This window comes from Perognathus longimembris, chromosome 3 (assembly GCF_023159225.1).
Source record: "Perognathus longimembris pacificus isolate PPM17 chromosome 3, ASM2315922v1, whole genome shotgun sequence".
In the NCBI taxonomy this organism is placed as follows: Eukaryota; Metazoa; Chordata; class Mammalia; order Rodentia; family Heteromyidae; genus Perognathus; species Perognathus longimembris.
Window position 1 is genome coordinate 111053435 of NC_063163.1, and position 19266 is coordinate 111072700.

Consider the following 19266-nt stretch of genomic DNA (forward strand, 5'->3'; position numbering starts at 1 on the left):
TCATAACATTTCAATTCGATATAACGCACAGTTACTGCCATGTTTTTATAAACATTACCCTGTATGAGATAGTCTCATTAAATACAATTGCTGAAATGACTGGTGTTTAAATTCAGTGACAGTTCCTATCATTATTAAGCTTCATTATAAAATAAAGTGTTTATGGGTGGAATTGTGACTAGATGCTTTAGAATTCTCTATAAATCTTCATGGGTATGATGTCCCACTTCAGTAGCTACTTTTCATTGTGTTTAGAAGTATTTTTCAATGTCTCTTGCTTTTCCTCACATCTTACAATCAGAGACATTGTCTGATATTTTTTTCTCTCAGACTTTTTGTCAAAGTATATTTGGATAATGGACAGCCTTAGAAGATAGAGTTAATGACTTGCAAGTTTAGACAAAAGACTAGCTTAATTCTAGGGAATTCATTTATAAAAAGCTTAGGATTCCATTCCTATAATGTAGCCCACTCTTTTTACTTGTGTCAGTTCTCTCTCTTCGTTTTGTGTTTTGAGTTAGGGTACTGATAGAAAAGGGAAGGTATTGTACCTTCTTAGCTCTTTTTTTAATTTTTTATTTATTTTTTTGGCCAGTCCTGGGCCTTAGCACTGTCCCTGGCTTCCTTTTGCTCAAGGCTAGCACTCTGCCACTTGAGCCACAGCGCCACTTCTGGCCGTTTTCTGTATATGTGGTGCTGGGGAATCGAACCCAGGGCCTCATATATACAAGGCAAGCTCTCTTGCCACTAGGCCATATCCCTAGCCCCACTCTCAGCTCTTTTTAATCAAGAGTATCCTGTCTTTTGCCAGGCTCCATGAAACAGTTCTGTTATTTGCAGGGTTAAAAAGCAAAGTAAAATCCAAGACCTTCCATAGTTCATGACATGTTTTACATGTATTAATAAAACAGCACTGAATATTTCAACTAAGTATGTACAACTGAGTACTTCACTAAGTGCTTTATTAGGCTTTGATGAATGCTTAGAACAATAGCTTGTTTGAGATCTGGTTTTTAAACTGATGTTCCCACACTCCATTGCTGTAGTAAGGGAGTTTTACACAAAATGATAATTTTTATGTAGTTTTTTTATTGTTAAATATAAACTGTTGTTGGGCCAGGAATGTGGCTTAGTTGTGGAGTGTTTGCCTTGCATGCATGAAGCCCTGGGTTCGATTCCTCAGTACCACATATATAGAAAAAAACAGAAGTGGCACTGTGGCTTAAGAAGTAGAGTGCTAGCCTTGAGCAAAAAACAGCCATTCACAGTGCTCAGACCCTGAGTCCAAGCCCAAGGACTGGCAAAAACATAAATAAATAAATAATATACAAACTTGTTGCCTTTGTATGATCAAAGAATATTTAAGTTGAATTGTGATGTCGATAATATTTGCTTTGATTTTTTTTTTCTTTTGTGTGCCAGTGTTGGGGCTTTAACTAAAGGGCTTGAGTGCTGTCCCTGAGTTTCTTTTACTCAAGGCTAGTGCTTTACCATTTGAGCCACACCTCTACTTCCAACTTTTTTCCAGTAGTTTATTGGAGATGAGAATCTTATGGACTTTCCTGCCTGGGCTAACTTTGAACCTCAATCCTTAGGTCTTAGTCTCTTAACTAGCCAGGATTGCAGGCATGAACCACTGGCACCTGGCTGATTTTTTTTTAAGCAGCTAATTGTTGGTTTTGTTTTCTTTTAGACTTATTCTCTGTGTACTTCAGGCTCTATCTCAAACCTTCACAAGACATTAATAGAGTTTTAGTGGCTAGAATAATTCATGCTGTCACCAAAGGATGCTGTTCACAAACTGATGGATTGAATTCTAAATTTTTGGACTTTTTCACCAAGGCTATTCAGTATGCAAGGTAATCTAATCTACTTAATTATGTATTGAAAATTCACTTGCTCTTCTTGCCAAAACCATGTTTTAGATTCAGTAACTAAAAATGCTGTTTTTTAGAAAAATGAATGCCCTACAAAAGCATTTTTAAAATTAACATACTAATTGTATATATTCATGAGGTTCTGTGTTAATTCAACACAGTTATAAAGCTTGACTTCAGTATCTACCCTTATATACTCAATTAAATAAAAGACCTGAATGTATGACCTGATGCCATGAAACTAGGAGCAGAGAATAGGAGAACCTTTTAAAACATTGATATTGATATAAGCAATAATTTTTCGGATAAAATCCCCAAAGCACAAGCAATAAAGAAAGATGGTAAATGTGATTTTATAAACTAAGAAGCTAATACATAGCATAGAAGAGTGAAGAGTAACTACAGAATGGGAAAGAATTGCCAATTATTTTTCTGGCAAAGGATTAGTATCCAAAATACACAAAGATGTTAAAAGACATCTTAAAAATAATTTGAATAAACCAGTTTTTTAAAAATGAACAAAATCGGGCTGGGAATATGGTGCTTGCCTCCTATACATGAAGCCCTGGGTTCGATTCCCCAGCACAACATATATAGAAAACAGCCAGAAGTGGCACTGTGGCTCAAGTGGCAGAGTGCTAGCCTTGAGCAAAAAGAAGCCAGGGACAGTGCTCAGGCCCCTGAGTCCAAGGCCCAGGACTGGCAAAAAAAAAAAAAATTTTTTAAGTGAACAAAACCTTGGCTTGGTGGAGTATGCCTGTAACCCTAGCACTTGGAAGTCTGAGATAGGAGGATTACAGGTTTGAGGCAATCCTGGGCTACTTAGTGAGACCCTGTCCTAAAAATATAACAAAAAAAACAAACAGCTAAATTAAATGGGATGGCTTAGGATATGAATCAGATACTTTTCAAAAGAAGAAATTCAAATGATCAACAAATTTATTTTTTTAATGCTCTTGGCTATCTAGGAAACGCAAGTCAAAAAAAATAGAAGCTATTTCACCCATATTAGAAAGTCTGTCATTAAAAATACAAAACACAACAAATGCTGGCAAGGATTTAAAGAATAGGCAATTCCCATGAGGTGTTGGTGAGAATGTAAAATAAGAGCATTGAGCTGTTATGATAGAATTAGTGAAGGGCTGGGTATAGGGCCTAGTGGCAAGACTGCTTGCCTCATATACATGAATCTCTAGATTCTGTTCCTCAGCACCACATGTATAGAAAAGGCCAGGAGTGGTGCTGTGGCTCAAGTGGTAGAGTGCTAACCTTGAGCAAAAGGAAGACAGGAACAGTGCTCCTGAATTCAAGGCCCAGGAGTGGCAAAAATAAATAAAATAAAATCAACATCCCAATCCTGGTCCACTATGGACAAAAGAAATGACCTTAAAAAAAAAAAAAAAGAATTAGTGAATTCCCAAAGAGCCAGTTAAACCTAACACTCCTTCAGTTCAACCCAATAGGCAGAACAGTAGGTGATATTAATTTGGAAATTTGTCCTGCTCTTTCAATTATAAAGTTTAAAATTCTCCTAAAAATTTTCATCTTTATCTTGAGGATAGGTGTGGTATATTGAGAATAAAATAGTGTGTTTTGGGAGCCTTGATGTCATGCACATGTGTGGCATTATCCAGTTTATAATATAAAGCATTTTGTAAATGGCAGGTTTTACAAATCAGTTTTATATATTTTTAGACAATATTTTAGCAGTAGGCAGCGCACTAAATAAGAACTTGTTGTGTAGTGTTGCTATGGCTTTTTTAATTCTCTGAGTGGTTTTGAATCTAAAACTATTGTTTGAAAATTAAGATTCTTTTTCTTACATACCATGTTCCTGTTACACCAAATGGAGTTTGTTTTCTTTCACAGGCAAGAAAAAAGCTCTGTAGGCTTAAATCACATCTTAGCAGCTCTTATTATCTTCCTTAAGACGTTGGCTGTCAATTTTCGGATTCGAGTATGTGAATTAGGAGATGAAATTCTTCCTACCCTGCTCTATATTTGGGCTCAACATCGACTTAATGATTCCTTAAAGGAAGTACTTATAGAGTTATTTCAGCTTCAAATTTATATCCATCATCCAAAAGGAGCCAAAACCCATGACAAAGGTATAAAGAAAATTTTTACTGTTTTGGATTTGCCACTTCATTGAAATGTAGAGGTTTATATATGACAGAATTCTGTAGGAGAATATGACTGACCTTTGGGTTACTGTGTGTTAGTTGTCAGGATTTTTTTTTTTTAATACACTTTAGAATTTGAGCCAAGAAAGTTAAATTACATTATACTTTTTCATTTGTGTAGTGCTAAGTATTATGAGGAATACAAATAAATATTCAGTGTTGCCTGTTCCCTATAAGAGGTGATTATGCCTCAATAATTAGGTACTAAGAGGTAATAATGATTGTTGGACAAAAGAGAGCAAGATCTTGTTTATCCACATTCCTCTTGTGGTAGATTAACTGAAAGCACCTAATTAGACTATTAGTGGCCAAGGAAGTTATGTACTTAATACTTACATATCAAGTATTATGAAAAGAACAGTGGTTCTCTTCAGTAGATTAGAACTTCCTTGGGTAGAACTAAGCTAAATGGTTTGCAATTGCCTTTGGGCTCATACTAGTCTTTAGACCAATTCATCAATATCATGACCTTATTGAGATGGATTACTTTTTTTTTTTTTTTTTGCCAGTCTTGGGCCTTGAACTCAGTGCCTGAGCACTGTCCCTGGCTTCTTTTGCTCAAGGCTAGCACTCTACCACTTGAGCCATAGCGCCACTTCTGGCCTTTTCTATGTATGTGGTGCTGAGGACTCGAACCCAGGGCTTCATTTGAACCCAGGCACTATTGCCACTAAGCCATATTCCCAGCCCTTGAGATGGATTAATTACTACATTAAGTAATTACAACTAAAATGGAGGAAAGTTTATAGATTCTTTTTACTGAAAGTAGCCAAATGTTTTTCATGGGCTTTTCTAAGTGTTTAAATTTAGATCCACCCATATAGCTAGCCATGAAACCACACTAAGTAAAAAAAAAAGGCCTTTCATAGTGTTTTCATCTTTTAACTAGCCCTGACTAGGATGAAGGTCAGGCTAACTAAAACATGATGTGATGTGTTTAAAGTTTTAGTTAACTACATATATAGGGTGAACTGAAAATTGGGAGATGTATGAAACTGACAAAATCTCATTTGATTTCAGTTTATATTAATATACCTTAAGGTACTTCATTAATTGAAATTAATAGCCCTAGTTTTATTCATACTGGTTAGACCACAGTTGGTGTATATGTTGAGATTCTATTTTTTTTTTTTTTTTGGTTGGTTGTAGGGCTTGGGATCTGTCCCTAAGCCTCTTGTTGCTCAAGGCTAGCACTCAGCCACTTGAGCCACAGTGCCACTTCTGGTTTTTGAGTGTTTAATTGGAGATAAGTCTCGTGGAGACTTTGCTGCCTGGGCTGGCTTAGAACCATGATCCTCAGATCTCAGCCTCCTGAGTAGTAGGTAGGATTACAGGTGTGAGCAACCAGTGCCCAGTATGTTGAGATTTTGAATCAGGATTTTAAAGGCAGCCCAAGATGACTAGGGTATGTTGTTGAAAAGATTATTAGGTGAAAATAAAGTGGAGAAATCATGTATATATTGGTTAAAGGAAGTGGTAATGTTTTTCCTCTTTAACAAAAGGAGATAATATGCATGAGTTATTCCTCATGTAAAAGAGATAACATATTAATTGTTCCTTAGAGGAAAGAAAAAAATTAGAAAAAGGCATGTTTAAGTTGGAGTATATAAGATGTTTATACCACTGATATTTACTGACTATGAAGTGGACACTGTTAGAATGTTATCAGAAGAGGCATTAATACTGAAATAACAGACCAGATGTCTTCTGTTGTTGTTGGTCTGCACAGCTGGGTACTTTTATGGGACTTGGCACTGCAAATGGAGTAAGATTGTAATTACATTTTAATTTTTTTGTATTACAGGTGCTTATGAATCAACAAAATGGCAAAGCATCTTATACAATTTGTATGATTTGCTGGTGAATGAGATAAGTCATATAGGAAGCAGAGGAAAATACTCTTCAGGGTCTCGTAATATTGCTGTCAAGGAAAATTTGATTGAATTGATGGCAGATATTTGTCACCAGGTATAATAACTGTTGTCACATCTTGAAGTTTCCTGTTAATTTTCTTTCTAGACTTTTTAGACCTTTATATTTTTTCTGTTTGGCTTCCTTCACAGCATTATGTTCAATTGTGAATCAGCCAGTACCCAAACTTTTTATGTTGAATATTGAATTATATCGATATACTACATTTTACTTAGCCACTCATCAGATGGCCTAATCATTATGTAAAAAACTTTTTTGTGGTGTTAGAATTCAAACTCAAGGCCTTGTATTTGCTAGGGCTGGCAGTCTACCACATGAGCCATGCCAGTAGCCCTGCTTTTAACCAATATGTTACTGGAGATAAGGTATAGTAAATTTTCCTGGCTAGCTTTGAACAAGATCTCAGCCTACTGAGTGGCTAGGAATTGTAAGCATGAGATACCAGTGCTAGGCTTAAGTAAAACTTTCTTTAGTTAATGTCCTAGGTGGAAAATTCACTCATATAGTAATAGTAAATTTAAATTTTAATCCCTTTGACAGTATAGGTTTTTGGTTTACTTTTAGATTTCTTGGCATATTTCAGTAAATCTCTTAAGAAAATAAAACTTGATATTTGCTCTCTAAGAATGTCATTGCAATCATATAACATGTTTTTTACTATGATATGATATATATGTTTTTCTATAACTTAATGCTCTTGCTTTGTGAGTTTCTTGTATCTTTATTTGATAAGGAATTTTTTTACATTGAACTATTAGAAAACAATAACAGTTAAAGGAAAAAAATAGGCTTATTTTTATTTTACAGGTTTTTAATGAAGACACCAGATCTCTGGAGATTTCTCAGTCTTATGCTACTACACAAAGGCAGTCTACTGATGACAATATACCTTGCAAAAGAAGGAAAATAGAACTTGGTTGGGGAGTAATAAAAGATTATCTTCAGAAGTCACAAAATGATTTTAATATTGTGCCTTGGTAAAATGTTACATATTTCCTCATTTATTCCCATTTTAGTAATATTTTTCTCAGAAAACATCTAGACTAAATATTTTGACCATATGAACTGTACTTCCTTCTCTCCATTCAACCAACCTAGTACCTATTCCCTGGATAGGTCCTGCTTTACACTCCTGTCATATCTTTTTTTAGTATATGCTAATTGTTCAAAGAGGTTTTATCATGGTTTCTCACACATGCATATATAATACTTTAATCTGATTGACCCTTTCTCTTCCTCTCCCCCTTTGCTTATTCTTACTTTCCCCCTCTTTTCAGTGAGATTTTGTTTTGCCATCTTCATGCACAGATTTTGGTATCCTCTCCCTAGATGCCCCTTCCCAGCCCCAATACTGGTTGAACTCAGCCTTCTGTTTCTTAGGCAGGTAGGCGCTCTACCAGTTGAATACTTCCAGCCCTAAGAACTATTTTATTTTTTTTTGTTTTTTGTTTTTTTTTTGTTTTTTTGGCCAGTCCTGGGCCTTGGACTCAGGGCCTGAGCACTGTCCCTGGCTTCTTCCCGCTCAAGGCTAGCACTCTGCCACTTGAGCCACAGCGCCACTTCTGGCCGTTTTCTGTATATGTGGTGCTGGGGAATCGAACCTAGGGCCTCATGTATCCGAGGCAGGCACTCTTGCCACTAGGCTATATCCCCAGCCCCCCTAAGAACTATTTTAAAGACAGTACCAGGAAAACTAGGAAGGTGATATTTTAATTAGGGTATTATAAAGATAGCATGTTTCTATATTTGCATTTTTAGCTTGTTGGTAGAATTAAAAAAATTAAAAATTTTTCACATTATTTCAATTTTCCCTCTTTTAGGCTACAGATTGCAACTCAGCTAATATCAAAGTATCCTGCCAGTTTACCTAACTGTGAGCTCTCTCCATTATTGTTAATCTTGTATCAGCTTCTGCCTCAACAGCGACATGGGGAGCGTACACCATATGTGTTACAATGTCTTACCAAAGTTGCATTGTGCCAAGGAAAGAAATCAAATCTAGAAAGCTCTCAGAAGTCAGAATTATTAAAGCTGTGGACTAAAATTTGGTGTATTACCTTTCGTGGCATAAGTTCTGAACAAATACAAACTGAAAACTTTGGCTTACTTAGAGCTATTATTCAAGGAAGTTTAGTTGAAGTTGACAGAGAATTCTGGAAGCTATTTACTGGCTCAGCCTGCAGACCTTCAAGGTAGGTTGTATATGCATTGTATTGGAATTTACAAACATACATATAATCTTTGATCATTTTCATACTTCACTTGAACATATTAATTATATTTTAGATGCTCTTGTTTGGCCAGGAAGACTTACATGAAATAAATACATAAATGCAAATTTAATTTTTCAGAAGTGAAATTTTTACTAAGGCTGTTTTTTAGAAAAATAGTTTTTTGTTATTTTACAGAAGGGTGATTACAGAGGGGTTACAGTTACATAAGTCAGGTAAAGAGTGCATTTCTTTTGGAATAGTGTCACCCCTTTTCCTGGTGTCAACCAGTTTTTTCTTTCCCATCACCCACAAGTATAGTTCATTTTCAACATAGTGTCTAGTGAGTGTCACTGCTGCATTTGTATTTTACCCTTTTGCCACTCCATTTCTGTGCCTCCTCTTACACTCCTAAAGACATAAGGCAAAATGAAAAGAAAACAAAAACATCAACAAAGAAAAAAACTTCTTGTTTTTATTTTCTGGAGTTTGTTTCAGTAAGTATATGATGAGATGCACATTGGCATTGTACCTTTGTGTTCCTCTCCAAAGAGTAGGCTGATTACTTTAAAAGATTAATTTCTTGTCTGTACTTTACAATAACAATGTAAATAAAAATGTATTTATAAGCTTTATTTTTGTAAAGTGCATGCTATTATTATTCCCTACCACCACCACGGTGAAATCAGTGATTTTATTTATTTAAAAAATTTTTTTTGTGTATTGTGGGGTTTGAACTCAGGACCTACACAATGTCCGTGAGCTCTTTTGCTCAAGGCTAGTTCACCACTTGCAGCCATAACTTCTCTTCTGGTTTTCTGGTGGTTAACTGGAGATAAGAGTCTCATAGGGCCTTTTTTGCCCAGGCTGGCTTTCAATTACAATCCTCAGATCTCAGTATTGTGAGTAGCTAGGATTACAGGATTCATTACAATAGCTAGGATTAATTTTATTTTACTTTTTAAATTGTTATGAAGATGATGTACCGAAGGGTCAAGTTATAAAGTCAAGTAATGAGTATATTTCTTTCCCCCAGTATTGGGGTTTAAGCAAAGGGCCTTGTGCTTGTTGTCAGGCATTCCACCCTTTAGCCATACCCCTAGTCCTACAAGAGAATTTATTTTTCCCAGTTCTGGGGCTTGAACTCAGTTCCTCAGCCTCTTGTGCTCAAGGCTAACACTTTACTACTGGAGCCACTGCACCACTTCTGGCTTTTTTCTGAGTAGTTTATTGGAGATAAGAATCTCCAGCTTTTCTGCCTGGACTGACTTCAAACCTCAATCATCAGATCTCAGCCTCTTGAGTATTTAGGATTACAGGGATGAGCCGCTGGCATTTCTCTCCCACAGGAGAACTTATAACCAGAAATCTTCTCCAGTGTAACCAGTGTCTTTTTTTTTTTTTTTTCCTCTAGCCCTGGGGCTTGAACTAGGGCCTGAGCACTGTCCCTGGCCATCTTTTGCTCAATGCTAGCACTGTACCACTTGAGCCATAGTTCCACTTCTGGCTTTTTCTGTTTATGTGGTTCTCGGGGCTTCATGCGTGCTAGGCAAGCACTCTACCACTAAGCCACCTTCCCATCCAGTCTTTTTTTTAAACCAGACTCTTTTACAGTTGTTGTTTTTTTTTTTTTTTATTTGCCAGTCCTGGGCTTGGACTCAGAGCCTGAGCACTGTCCCTGGCTTCTCTTTGAGCCATAGCACCACTCTGGCCATTTTCTCTATATGTGGTGCTGGGGAATTGAACCCATGGCTTCATGTATATGAGGCAAGCACTCTTGCCACTAAGCCATATTCCCAGCCCTTTTATAGGTTTGTTAGCTAGATGTCTGTGTATGGCACTGCCATAGCATTGCTGGCACCGGGACAAGCTGTCTGCATCTCAGAGAATTGATCTTAACCAATACCTTTGTTTCTTCATAGTCCTGCAGTGTGCTGTTTGACCTTGGCACTGGCTATATGTGTGGTTCCCGAAACAGCAAAAATGGGTGCAGAGCAGAATATATATGAAGTTAATAGAAACTTTACTTTGAAGGAATCAATTATGAGATGGCTCTTATTCTATCAGTTAGAAGATGACATAGAAGACAGTACAGTGCTGCCTCCAATCCTTCAGAGGTAATTTCAGTTTTTCCACTGTACTGATGAGTTTTTTCTGTTTGTTTTATTTTGTAAGGTTTCCTCTATTTACTCGAAACCATTAGGCTTATAATGATCCTGCAAGATTTTCCAGAATTAACTGTAAAGAATTAAACATTCTTTGTTTTTACTGTAATCTGTGCCTTTTTTTCTGGATCATTTCTGGAGGAAAAAAAAACACACAGAAAAACATTGTCTCACCATGAGGCTATGTCAATCTACATGAAACATATATACATGTAATACTTGTTAAGAGTTAACCAGTACATAAAATTGTAAGTATTTATGGGGTGCCATATGATATTTTAATAACTTGGATACATTACATAATATATTTACATTATAAATGTGTTCTTATATAAAATAGTCCATTATCTGACCTAACATGGATCCTTAATCATGGGAATATCTTGGTGGAATTTGTTAAATTAAAATAAAAAGAAGAAGAGCAAGAAAAATTTGAACCTCAGCCCTAGCATGGGCACCTTGTCCACTTCTATCACAGATTGTATTTGGAATTAAATGGAACTCTTTGCTTTGCTTTAATTTGTAATCAGAAATGATTTTCCGTCCAGTCAGTGATGGAAACAGTAGTAACATAGCATAGTGTATACTTTTGTAAGTTATCCTTACAGATTCTGAAAAATCCAGAACAATTGAAAACAGTTTTAATTTGGAACCCAAGTCTTATTAGAGATCAAGATGTATAGGACACCTGGATATTAAGGGATTTTTTTTTTAATGCCTTAGGGTCTTTTAAGTGAAGCTTTTATTTTTCTTTATAGTAAGCTTCCTCATCTCATGCTGGAGAAAATTCTTGTGAGTCTCACCATGAAAAACTGTAAAGCTGCAATGAACGTTTTCCAAAGTGTGCCAGAAGGGTATGTTGTCTAATAGAGGTCTATAATATTTTACGATACAGCTTTAATTGCAAAGACATTTTTTTCACAGAATAATTTGGTGTTAATTAAGAACTGTATTTGGAGAGAATGAGGGAGAGGGGTGATAATGTTCAAAAGAAAATGTACTCAATACCTGACTTATGTAACTGTAACCACTCTGTATATTGCTTTTATAATACAATTTAAAATTTTAAAGAAAGAACTGATTTAACCAAATTAGAAAAAAATGGCCAAGTGTAAGGCAGGAAAAGGGTTCATGTAAATAAGCAATTTTAATATATGTCCTATAACTTGTGGTCAGAGCTTTTTTTTTTAGTGGTGTGTAGTGTAACATGCCAAATATCAGTCAAACAATTGGATGGTTCTTATGGGAAGTTAAGAATGTTAAGATTATGTTAGGAGTTAGGAGTGATCCATTTCTATGCATCAAATAAAATTTTTTAGCTCTAAAGAATAATAGTCGGGCACAGTGACACATACCAGCACTTGAGAGGCCTAGAGGCAGGAGGATTATTTATTTCAGGACTTTGAGACTAGCCAAGACAATGTAATGGTATTCTTTCAAAGTAAAACAAATGAACAGCCAGGTACTGGCACATACCGGTAATCCCAGATACTTGGGAGGTAGAGATTGGGAGGTTTGTGATTAGAGGCCAGCCTGAGCAAAAAAAAATTAGTAGAATTCCAGCTCAAGAATCCAGGTGTAGTAGCTTACACTTGTATAATTTCAGTTAGAACTATATGCAGGAGGATTGTGGTTCAAGGAGTCTGGATCAAAAGCATAAGACCTTATCTTAAAAATAAGTAAAGCAAGGGGTTGGGAATGTGACTTAAATGGGAGAGCACCTGCCTAGTAATCAAGAGGTCCTGAGTTCACTTCAAGTACTGCCAGGAAAAAAAGAAAATGTAAAACTTTAGATCTAGTTGATTGACTCGGAGACTAGTGTCTGTCACTGTGTTGAAGATACCTCAGGAATAGGGATTCTTAATCTGTACCACAAAGGAATAAAATGAAACAAAAATCATTTTGGAACAATTTTAGGTGAAAAAAATTGTTTTCAGGTAGTTATTTTCAGCATTTATGTCTAGTGTTAGTCTTCTTTTAAATATGTTCCTGATTTCTCCTTTGAAATTCTGTGTATTAGTAACTTTTGCTACTGAATAGTGAAATTTGATAAAAGTAGGTATAGAATCCAAGAGAAACATTTAAAAGAATAATCCATTTCTTATATAAGCAGACTTGGATGTAGATGCTTTATTGATGTTTTCGTGCAATATGTTTCTATTATGGGGAGGTATGTAATATGAACTAATTTGGCTATAACTCAAATATTTTCCTCTCTTGAAGTGGACAACCCCACAAAGATAAAGAAGAGTCTTCATTCTCAGAAGTAGAAGAACTATTTCTTCAGACAACTTTTGACAGAATGGATTTTCTGACTATTGTGAAAGAATGTGCTGTAGAGAAGTATCAATCTAGTATTGGCTTTTCTGTCCACTCAAATCTCAAGGAATCATTGGATAGCTATCTTCTGAAATTATCAGAACAGCTTCTAAATAATTACTCATCTGAGGTGAGATTTTTTTTTAAAGTAAAGCTAATATATTTGATTCAACTCTGATACTTTGTGAGAAAGGAGAAATGGTGACAGGAAAGGCACCCAAAGGTAGTGATAGTCTTTGTTTTAAAAGCAAATTGCATGCATGTAGAAAAATTAGGGAAAGCAGCATGGTTAAGGGAAAACTGAAAAATGATTTTGAGCATGCCGGTTATCCTGGTAGACATTAAAAAATTCTTTGGGTAGGGTAGTGGAGAATAGTAAAATATCAAGCATAAGAGTTGATGATAAGAGCTGATAATGAAATGAACCTATCAGTACAAGAGTAAGAGATACTATAACAAGAGGAAACAAGCAACTTAAACCATCTGGTAGATTTTGATGGCAGCTGAAATGGTAGGAATAATTTAAATGGTCCAAGCAGCTAACTAATACCCATTCCAAGCAACAGTATGTAAGGGTTCCTCCCCACACCAGATCCTTACCACCATTTGTTGGTTTTTTTCTTTTTGGTCATATTGTGTGTGAATTCAGGGTCTCACCTTTGCTAATCATATCCTCTTCTCTTGAACCATTCCTAGTCCCTATTTGTACTTGATTATTTTAAAAATAAAGTCTGTCTTGATGCCTGGGCCAAATTGCCCTGTGATCTTCCTGTTTGCGCATCCCTTTGTTGACATGAGTGTGCCACTCTACTTTCCCCATATGTAGGGATGACAGGTGTTTGCTATCATGTCTGGCCACTGAGATTGAAATTGAGTCTCTTGAACTTTTATACCTGGGATGGCCTCCCACCATGATCTGTGCTTCCCTAGTAGTTAGGATTTCAGGCTTGAGCCTGTAAATCTTTTTTTTTTTTGTCATCATGGAGCTTGAACTCTGGGCCTGACCGCTGTCCCTGAGCTCTTCAACTCAAGGCTCTACCACTTGAGCAATAGCGGCACTTCAGTTTTCTGGTGGTTACTTGGAGACAAGAGTCTCATGGACTTTCCTGCATGGCTGGCTTTGAACTGTGATCCTCAGATTTCATTCTCCTGAGTAGCTAGGTTTACAGGTGTGAGCCACCAGCACCCAGCAAAGAATTATTTTTTAACAGCTTTTAGCCACAAGAAAAAGAAGAATGTCAACTTATTTTTGTGCTGGTCCTGGGGTCTGGGCACTGTCCATTAGCTTTTTTCACTTCAGCCGCAGTTTCATTTCTGGCTTTTTGATGGCTAATTGGAGATAGGAGTTTCACAGATTTTCCTCCCTTGGACTGGCTTCGAAATGTGATCCTCAGATCTCAGCCTCCTGAGTTACTAGGATTATAGGCAGAAGCCACTGGTGTCCAGCCTTAAGGATTTTTTTTAAGTATACAAATTCTCTGAAAGTTAGTGATAATCCTCTTAAAGGCCTAATATATATATATGTATATATATATTTATTTATTTTTCAGCATCTTTGATACAATGTATCGAGAGGGACCTAGTATCTCTAACTTCAATATAACCATGCCTAATTTCAGTCTAATCATGAGAAAATAGACAAGCTTCAAGTGAGAGATATACTACAAAATATCTGAACAATACTCTTTACAAGGGTTAAGGTCATGAGAGATAGAGACTGAGGAGCTCTGCCAGGCCTGACAGATTGGAAGAAGTAAAGCCTGACAACTAGATACACTGGTATCCTAGAAAGAAAAGATAACTAGTATAACTAGTTAACTATACATCTACACATACAGTAGACAACCAGTATATGTCCATATACTAGTTAAAAGTATGGCATAGCTGTTATATTTCTAGTTTTAATAATTGAATTATGAAAATTTAAATGTTGATCTTACAGGAATCTCTGCATCCTAATTTGGTAACCTGTCTTTAAGTCTATTGACATTTTACTATAAAAAGTTACTAATCTTGGGTCAGGAAGATGGTAAAAATTCACTTCATTCATATTGTTGATACCAAGTCTTTGGTGTCTTTAAAGACCTTTATATATCTTCCACTTTTAATTTAGTTGATTAAACTTTTGTTTCTTAATGTTTGTTATTGTTTCTTAATATCCATTTCATAACGAATTTACTATAAAACATAATTTCAGAATACTCAGAATTGCTTATGAAATGCATTTTTTATTTGTAATTTAAGGTTACAAATTCAGAAACACTTGTACGTTGTTCAGTCCTTTTGGTGGGTGTTCTTGGCTGCTATTGTTATGTGGGTGTAATAACTGAAGTAGAAGCATGTACATCAGAATTATTCCAGAAGGCCAAGGTAGGACAGTTTATGCTAGTACAATTTTAAATAAATGTAGATGAAATAATATTTCTTGTAATGTTGTTACATAAAACAAAATTTGTATACTTTGTTTTTGCTCATCCTGGGGCTTGATCTCAGGGCCTGGGCACTGTCCCTGAGCTACTTTTGCTCAAGGCTAGCACTCTACCACTTGAGCCACAGCATCACTTCTGGCTTTTTCTGTTCGTGTGGTACTGAGGAATCAACGCTGGGGCTTCATGCATGCTAGGCAAGTACTCTAACACTAAGCCACATTCCCAGCCCAAAATTTATATAGCTAAGTAAACATGACTAATCTGAAAAAAACAAAAATTGAAAATTTCAAAACCCAGAAACTTCTTGAGTACCTGTGGTAATGCCACATTTGACCTCATGTGACAAGGCATTGTGCAGGAATACAACACATGCAACATACATGAAGAACTTGTCTATAGATTATTTTTAAGCTGTGTATATAAGATATATATGAAATAATTGAATTTTGTATTAGAGTTGGGTCCCACCATGAAGATATATGTACATAGATATTCCAAAAGCTGTAAAAACATGAGACATTTCTTGTCCCCAAGCTTTTTGGATAAAAGATACCCAACCTGTGTAGGCTAGCCTTTTATCTTTTATTTATGCAATTTGAGAGAAATGATACTCTGTCCTTCCTCAGAATTTGAATTTATTATAAAATAATTATAACTATAGTAAATAAAATAATTTCACATGAAAATTTAGTCTTATTTGCATAAATGCTGATTTTTATGTGTCTAAAGTGGTTTGTCCCAATGAATCCTGGATGAATGGTATTAATCAAGTAGGCTTTCAGCTCAAAACCTTTTCAGTTCTTTATATTCTGTTTGCAAAGAGAAGTATAGGTATAAGACATTTTGTATTTTGGGTTTCTTTTTCTTGAGACAGTGTCTATAGCCTTGAACTTGTGATCTTTCTGACTTGCCTTACCTTCGGTGTTTATATCTGTGTACTACCATGACTAGCTCAGATTTGTTTATAATTTATAATTTTATTGTATGACAACACCTAAAAACACTTAATTTTAGTTTTTAAGTGAATCTTCAAAAGGCAATACTAAACTATAATTTTAACTGGAATTCGTATTTCTTTTTCTTCTAAATAGTCTCTAATGCAGTGTTCAGGAGAATGTATCTCTCTGTTTAAAAATAAGACTAATGAGGAATCTAGAATTGGTTCATTGAGAAATATGATGCAGATATGTACAAGTTGTTTGTGTAACTATAACAAGGTAAGGTTCTCTTTTACTTACAGCCTCTTTAGAAAGTAGATTATGTTGTGGTGTTGCTGTTTATATATATATATATATGGATTCAAAGTTAAATTGAATGAAAAAGAAATATCTTCAAGAGTAGTAATCTGTTTCTTATGAAACTAATTTCATAATTTTATTATCTTCCCACTTTTTAAAATGCAGATATATACTTTTTGCTAATTTTCACTCATTTAATAAGAAGTTGTTGCCTAGTTTATGATGTGTATACCACTGTACCAGGGCTAGTGAGTGTAGTGAGGAAAATTTACAAAGACTACTTTCTTTTGCTCAGATCATCATATGTCACATTTGGAAGAATGAGTGATACAGTCTATAACCCTTGATTTGATTTGGAACAGGCTTGTATTGTAGTTAAGGTAGGCTGGGTGTTGATAATAACCAGAAAGCTTTTTGAAAACTGATACTAAGTACACATTTATAAGTATTAAGTACATAAACACAAATCAGTATTATTATCTTGAGTAGTGTAATGTGTTTTCCTGTGTTTTGTTGTAAATGGTGAAAGTAGTAAACTCTGATATACAACTGCTGTTTAACATATTTGGGACTAGTAGTTGGTATTTTAAGACTGCTTAAGCACAATGAAAGACATTTGTGAAAGTTATTATTACTGTAAGAAAAGAGGTTAGCGTGATTAAAATAATTTAGTTTGGTCCTAATAGTGAACTATTTAAATTTTATTCAATATACAGAAAATACTGTCACCATCAAGAATACTTATTTGTTTTTATTTTTTATTCCTTGTCTTTTTGTGTTACAGAAAAATGCAAACAAGATCACATCTGGCTTTTTCCTACGATTATTAACATCGAAGCTGATGAACGACATTGCAGATATTTGTAAAAGTTTAGTAAGTATGCTTACTATATCATATTTCATTCATTCTAAACATTCTTAAGTTGAAATATCTCCTAAGGTAGGGATAGATCTTACATTGTATGGCATCTTAATTTTTTATAAATGTAGAAGTTAAAGCTAAAATTAATTTTTTTAAATTAATTTTAGAAAAATATATTTGATTTCTTCTTAAAATCGACAGCATAGTGCCTAGGGATTAGATTCTTTTTCTTTTTCACTCCTATGATCTTTTATTTAGATAAGTATACAAGTAAGAAACGAATTTGTCAACTTAGTTTATTAGTGAATAGTAGACTGAAAATCATTAATTATCAGGCTCATATTTGTTTCTATGCCATAATATACCAAAATTCTAATTTAAAAATATGGTTGTCACAGTGCTAAGGACTGAATACAAATGCTAAGCAAGCAGTCTGCCACTGAACTATATACCCAGCCCAATTGTTCCTTCAAAAACAAAAAAATATAACTATTGATGGTACCTTTCTGTAACTCAGTCTACTTGTTTTTTGTTTGTTTTGCTTTTTGCCAGTCCTGGAACTTGAACTCAGGGCCTGGGTGCTGTCTCTGAGACTTTGTGCTCAAGGCTAGCCCTCTACCACTTGAGTCACAGTGCCACTTCTGGCTTTTTCTAAGTAGTTTATTGGAGATAAGAGTCTCACTGATTTTCCTGCCTGAGCTGGCTTCAAACCTTTATCCTCAGATCTCAGTCTCCTGAGTAGCTAGGATTACAGGAATGAGCCACTGACACCCAACTAATCCAAACTACTTGGAAGGCAGAGATTGGAAGGATCATGGTTCTAGGCCTGGCCAGACAAAAAATTAGCATGATCTGAGTTAGGCTCTGCTTGCGTATAATGTGGCAAGCCTGTAGCTCCAATAGGGTGATTATTGTGATTAAGACTGGTTCCAGGGCTGGGGATATGGCCTAGTGGCAAGAGTGCCTGCCTCATATACATGAGGCCCTGGGTTCGATTCCCCAGCACCACATATACAGAAAATGGCCAGAAGTGGCACTGTGGCTCAAGTGGCAGAGTGCTAGCCTTGAGCAAAAAAGAAGCCAGGGACAGTGCTCAGGCCCTGAGTCCAAGGCCCAGGACTGGCAAAAAAAAAAAAAGACTGGTTCCAGGCACAAAGCAAGAGGCTTTATTTGAAAAAATAAGGAAAGCAAAGTGGGGATGGGGTGTGGCTCAAGTGGTAGGGCAGCTTCCTTTCAAGCTCAAGGCATCAAATTCTAATTCCAATACTGCACCCAAAACAAAAGAAAATAAAAAAAACTTTGCCACAAAAGCAAAATGTCCTTGTATTTGTTTTTTTCTTTCTTATTAATGTGTGTATTCCACACATGTGCTAGGTTGTATGTAACAATAACCTGACATAGGTATAAACAGTTAAATATCTGCTGAGTGAAGAAATGTTGTTCACCTTAATTGTTCAGTTCATTTTTCCTTGTTACTGTACTATAAGCCTTATAGTACTTTATTTAGAAGAATATGGTGTTCTACAATATGGGAAATATGTATGTATAATTTTAGTTCATCTGCTGTTAATTATCATTATAATGGTCCTTAATTATTTTGTCACAGAGAATTCTGCACTACTTTTGACTGCTTTTGTTTGGGTATCTTAAAGATAAAGACCTTTTTTTTGGAGAGAAAGTCTCACTGTGTTACCCAGTCTGGCCTTGAATTTTTGGGATCAAGTGATCCTGCCGCCTCCTCCTCACAAGTAACTTGGACGTTACCACACCTTTCATTTTTTGAAAGGATTTTTGTCATTGTCCTCTGTAATAGTCATCATAACTTATATTTTTTCCCCAGTCTCATCACTTTGGGGCATTATAAAGTTCATCTAGAATTTGTTCTTTATATTAACCAAGTTGTATCTGTGTACTTATGTGGCTCAAAGTGATGTTGTAATGTCTCAGTATGATATGGAATGATTGTAAGAAATACAATACTTTGTTCTTTTATGAAAACATACAGTTCATATATTTGTTTCTGTGACTTGTTGACAGGTGACAGAATTAAC

General features: G+C 35.5%; 1 protein-coding gene across 3 annotated transcripts in view; it reads left to right on the forward strand.

Annotated features, from left to right (window-relative positions):
• Positions 1–19266, forward strand: part of Atm (ATM serine/threonine kinase) — an 85347-nt gene that overhangs the window by 8386 nt on the left and 57695 nt on the right. For all 3 annotated transcript variants that reach the window (XM_048343782.1, XM_048343783.1, XM_048343781.1), the window contains exons 6-16: positions 1694–1859; positions 3747–3985; positions 5865–6028; positions 6800–6969; positions 7813–8184; positions 10125–10319; positions 11126–11221; positions 12591–12816; positions 14931–15056; positions 16207–16332; positions 17138–17227. In XM_048343782.1, coding sequence (XP_048199739.1) covers positions 1694–1859; positions 3747–3985; positions 5865–6028; positions 6800–6969; positions 7813–8184; positions 10125–10319; positions 11126–11221; positions 12591–12816; positions 14931–15056; positions 16207–16332; positions 17138–17227 — 1970 coding nt within the window. The remainder of the gene's footprint in view (positions 1–1693; positions 1860–3746; positions 3986–5864; positions 6029–6799; positions 6970–7812; positions 8185–10124; positions 10320–11125; positions 11222–12590; positions 12817–14930; positions 15057–16206; positions 16333–17137; positions 17228–19266) is intronic.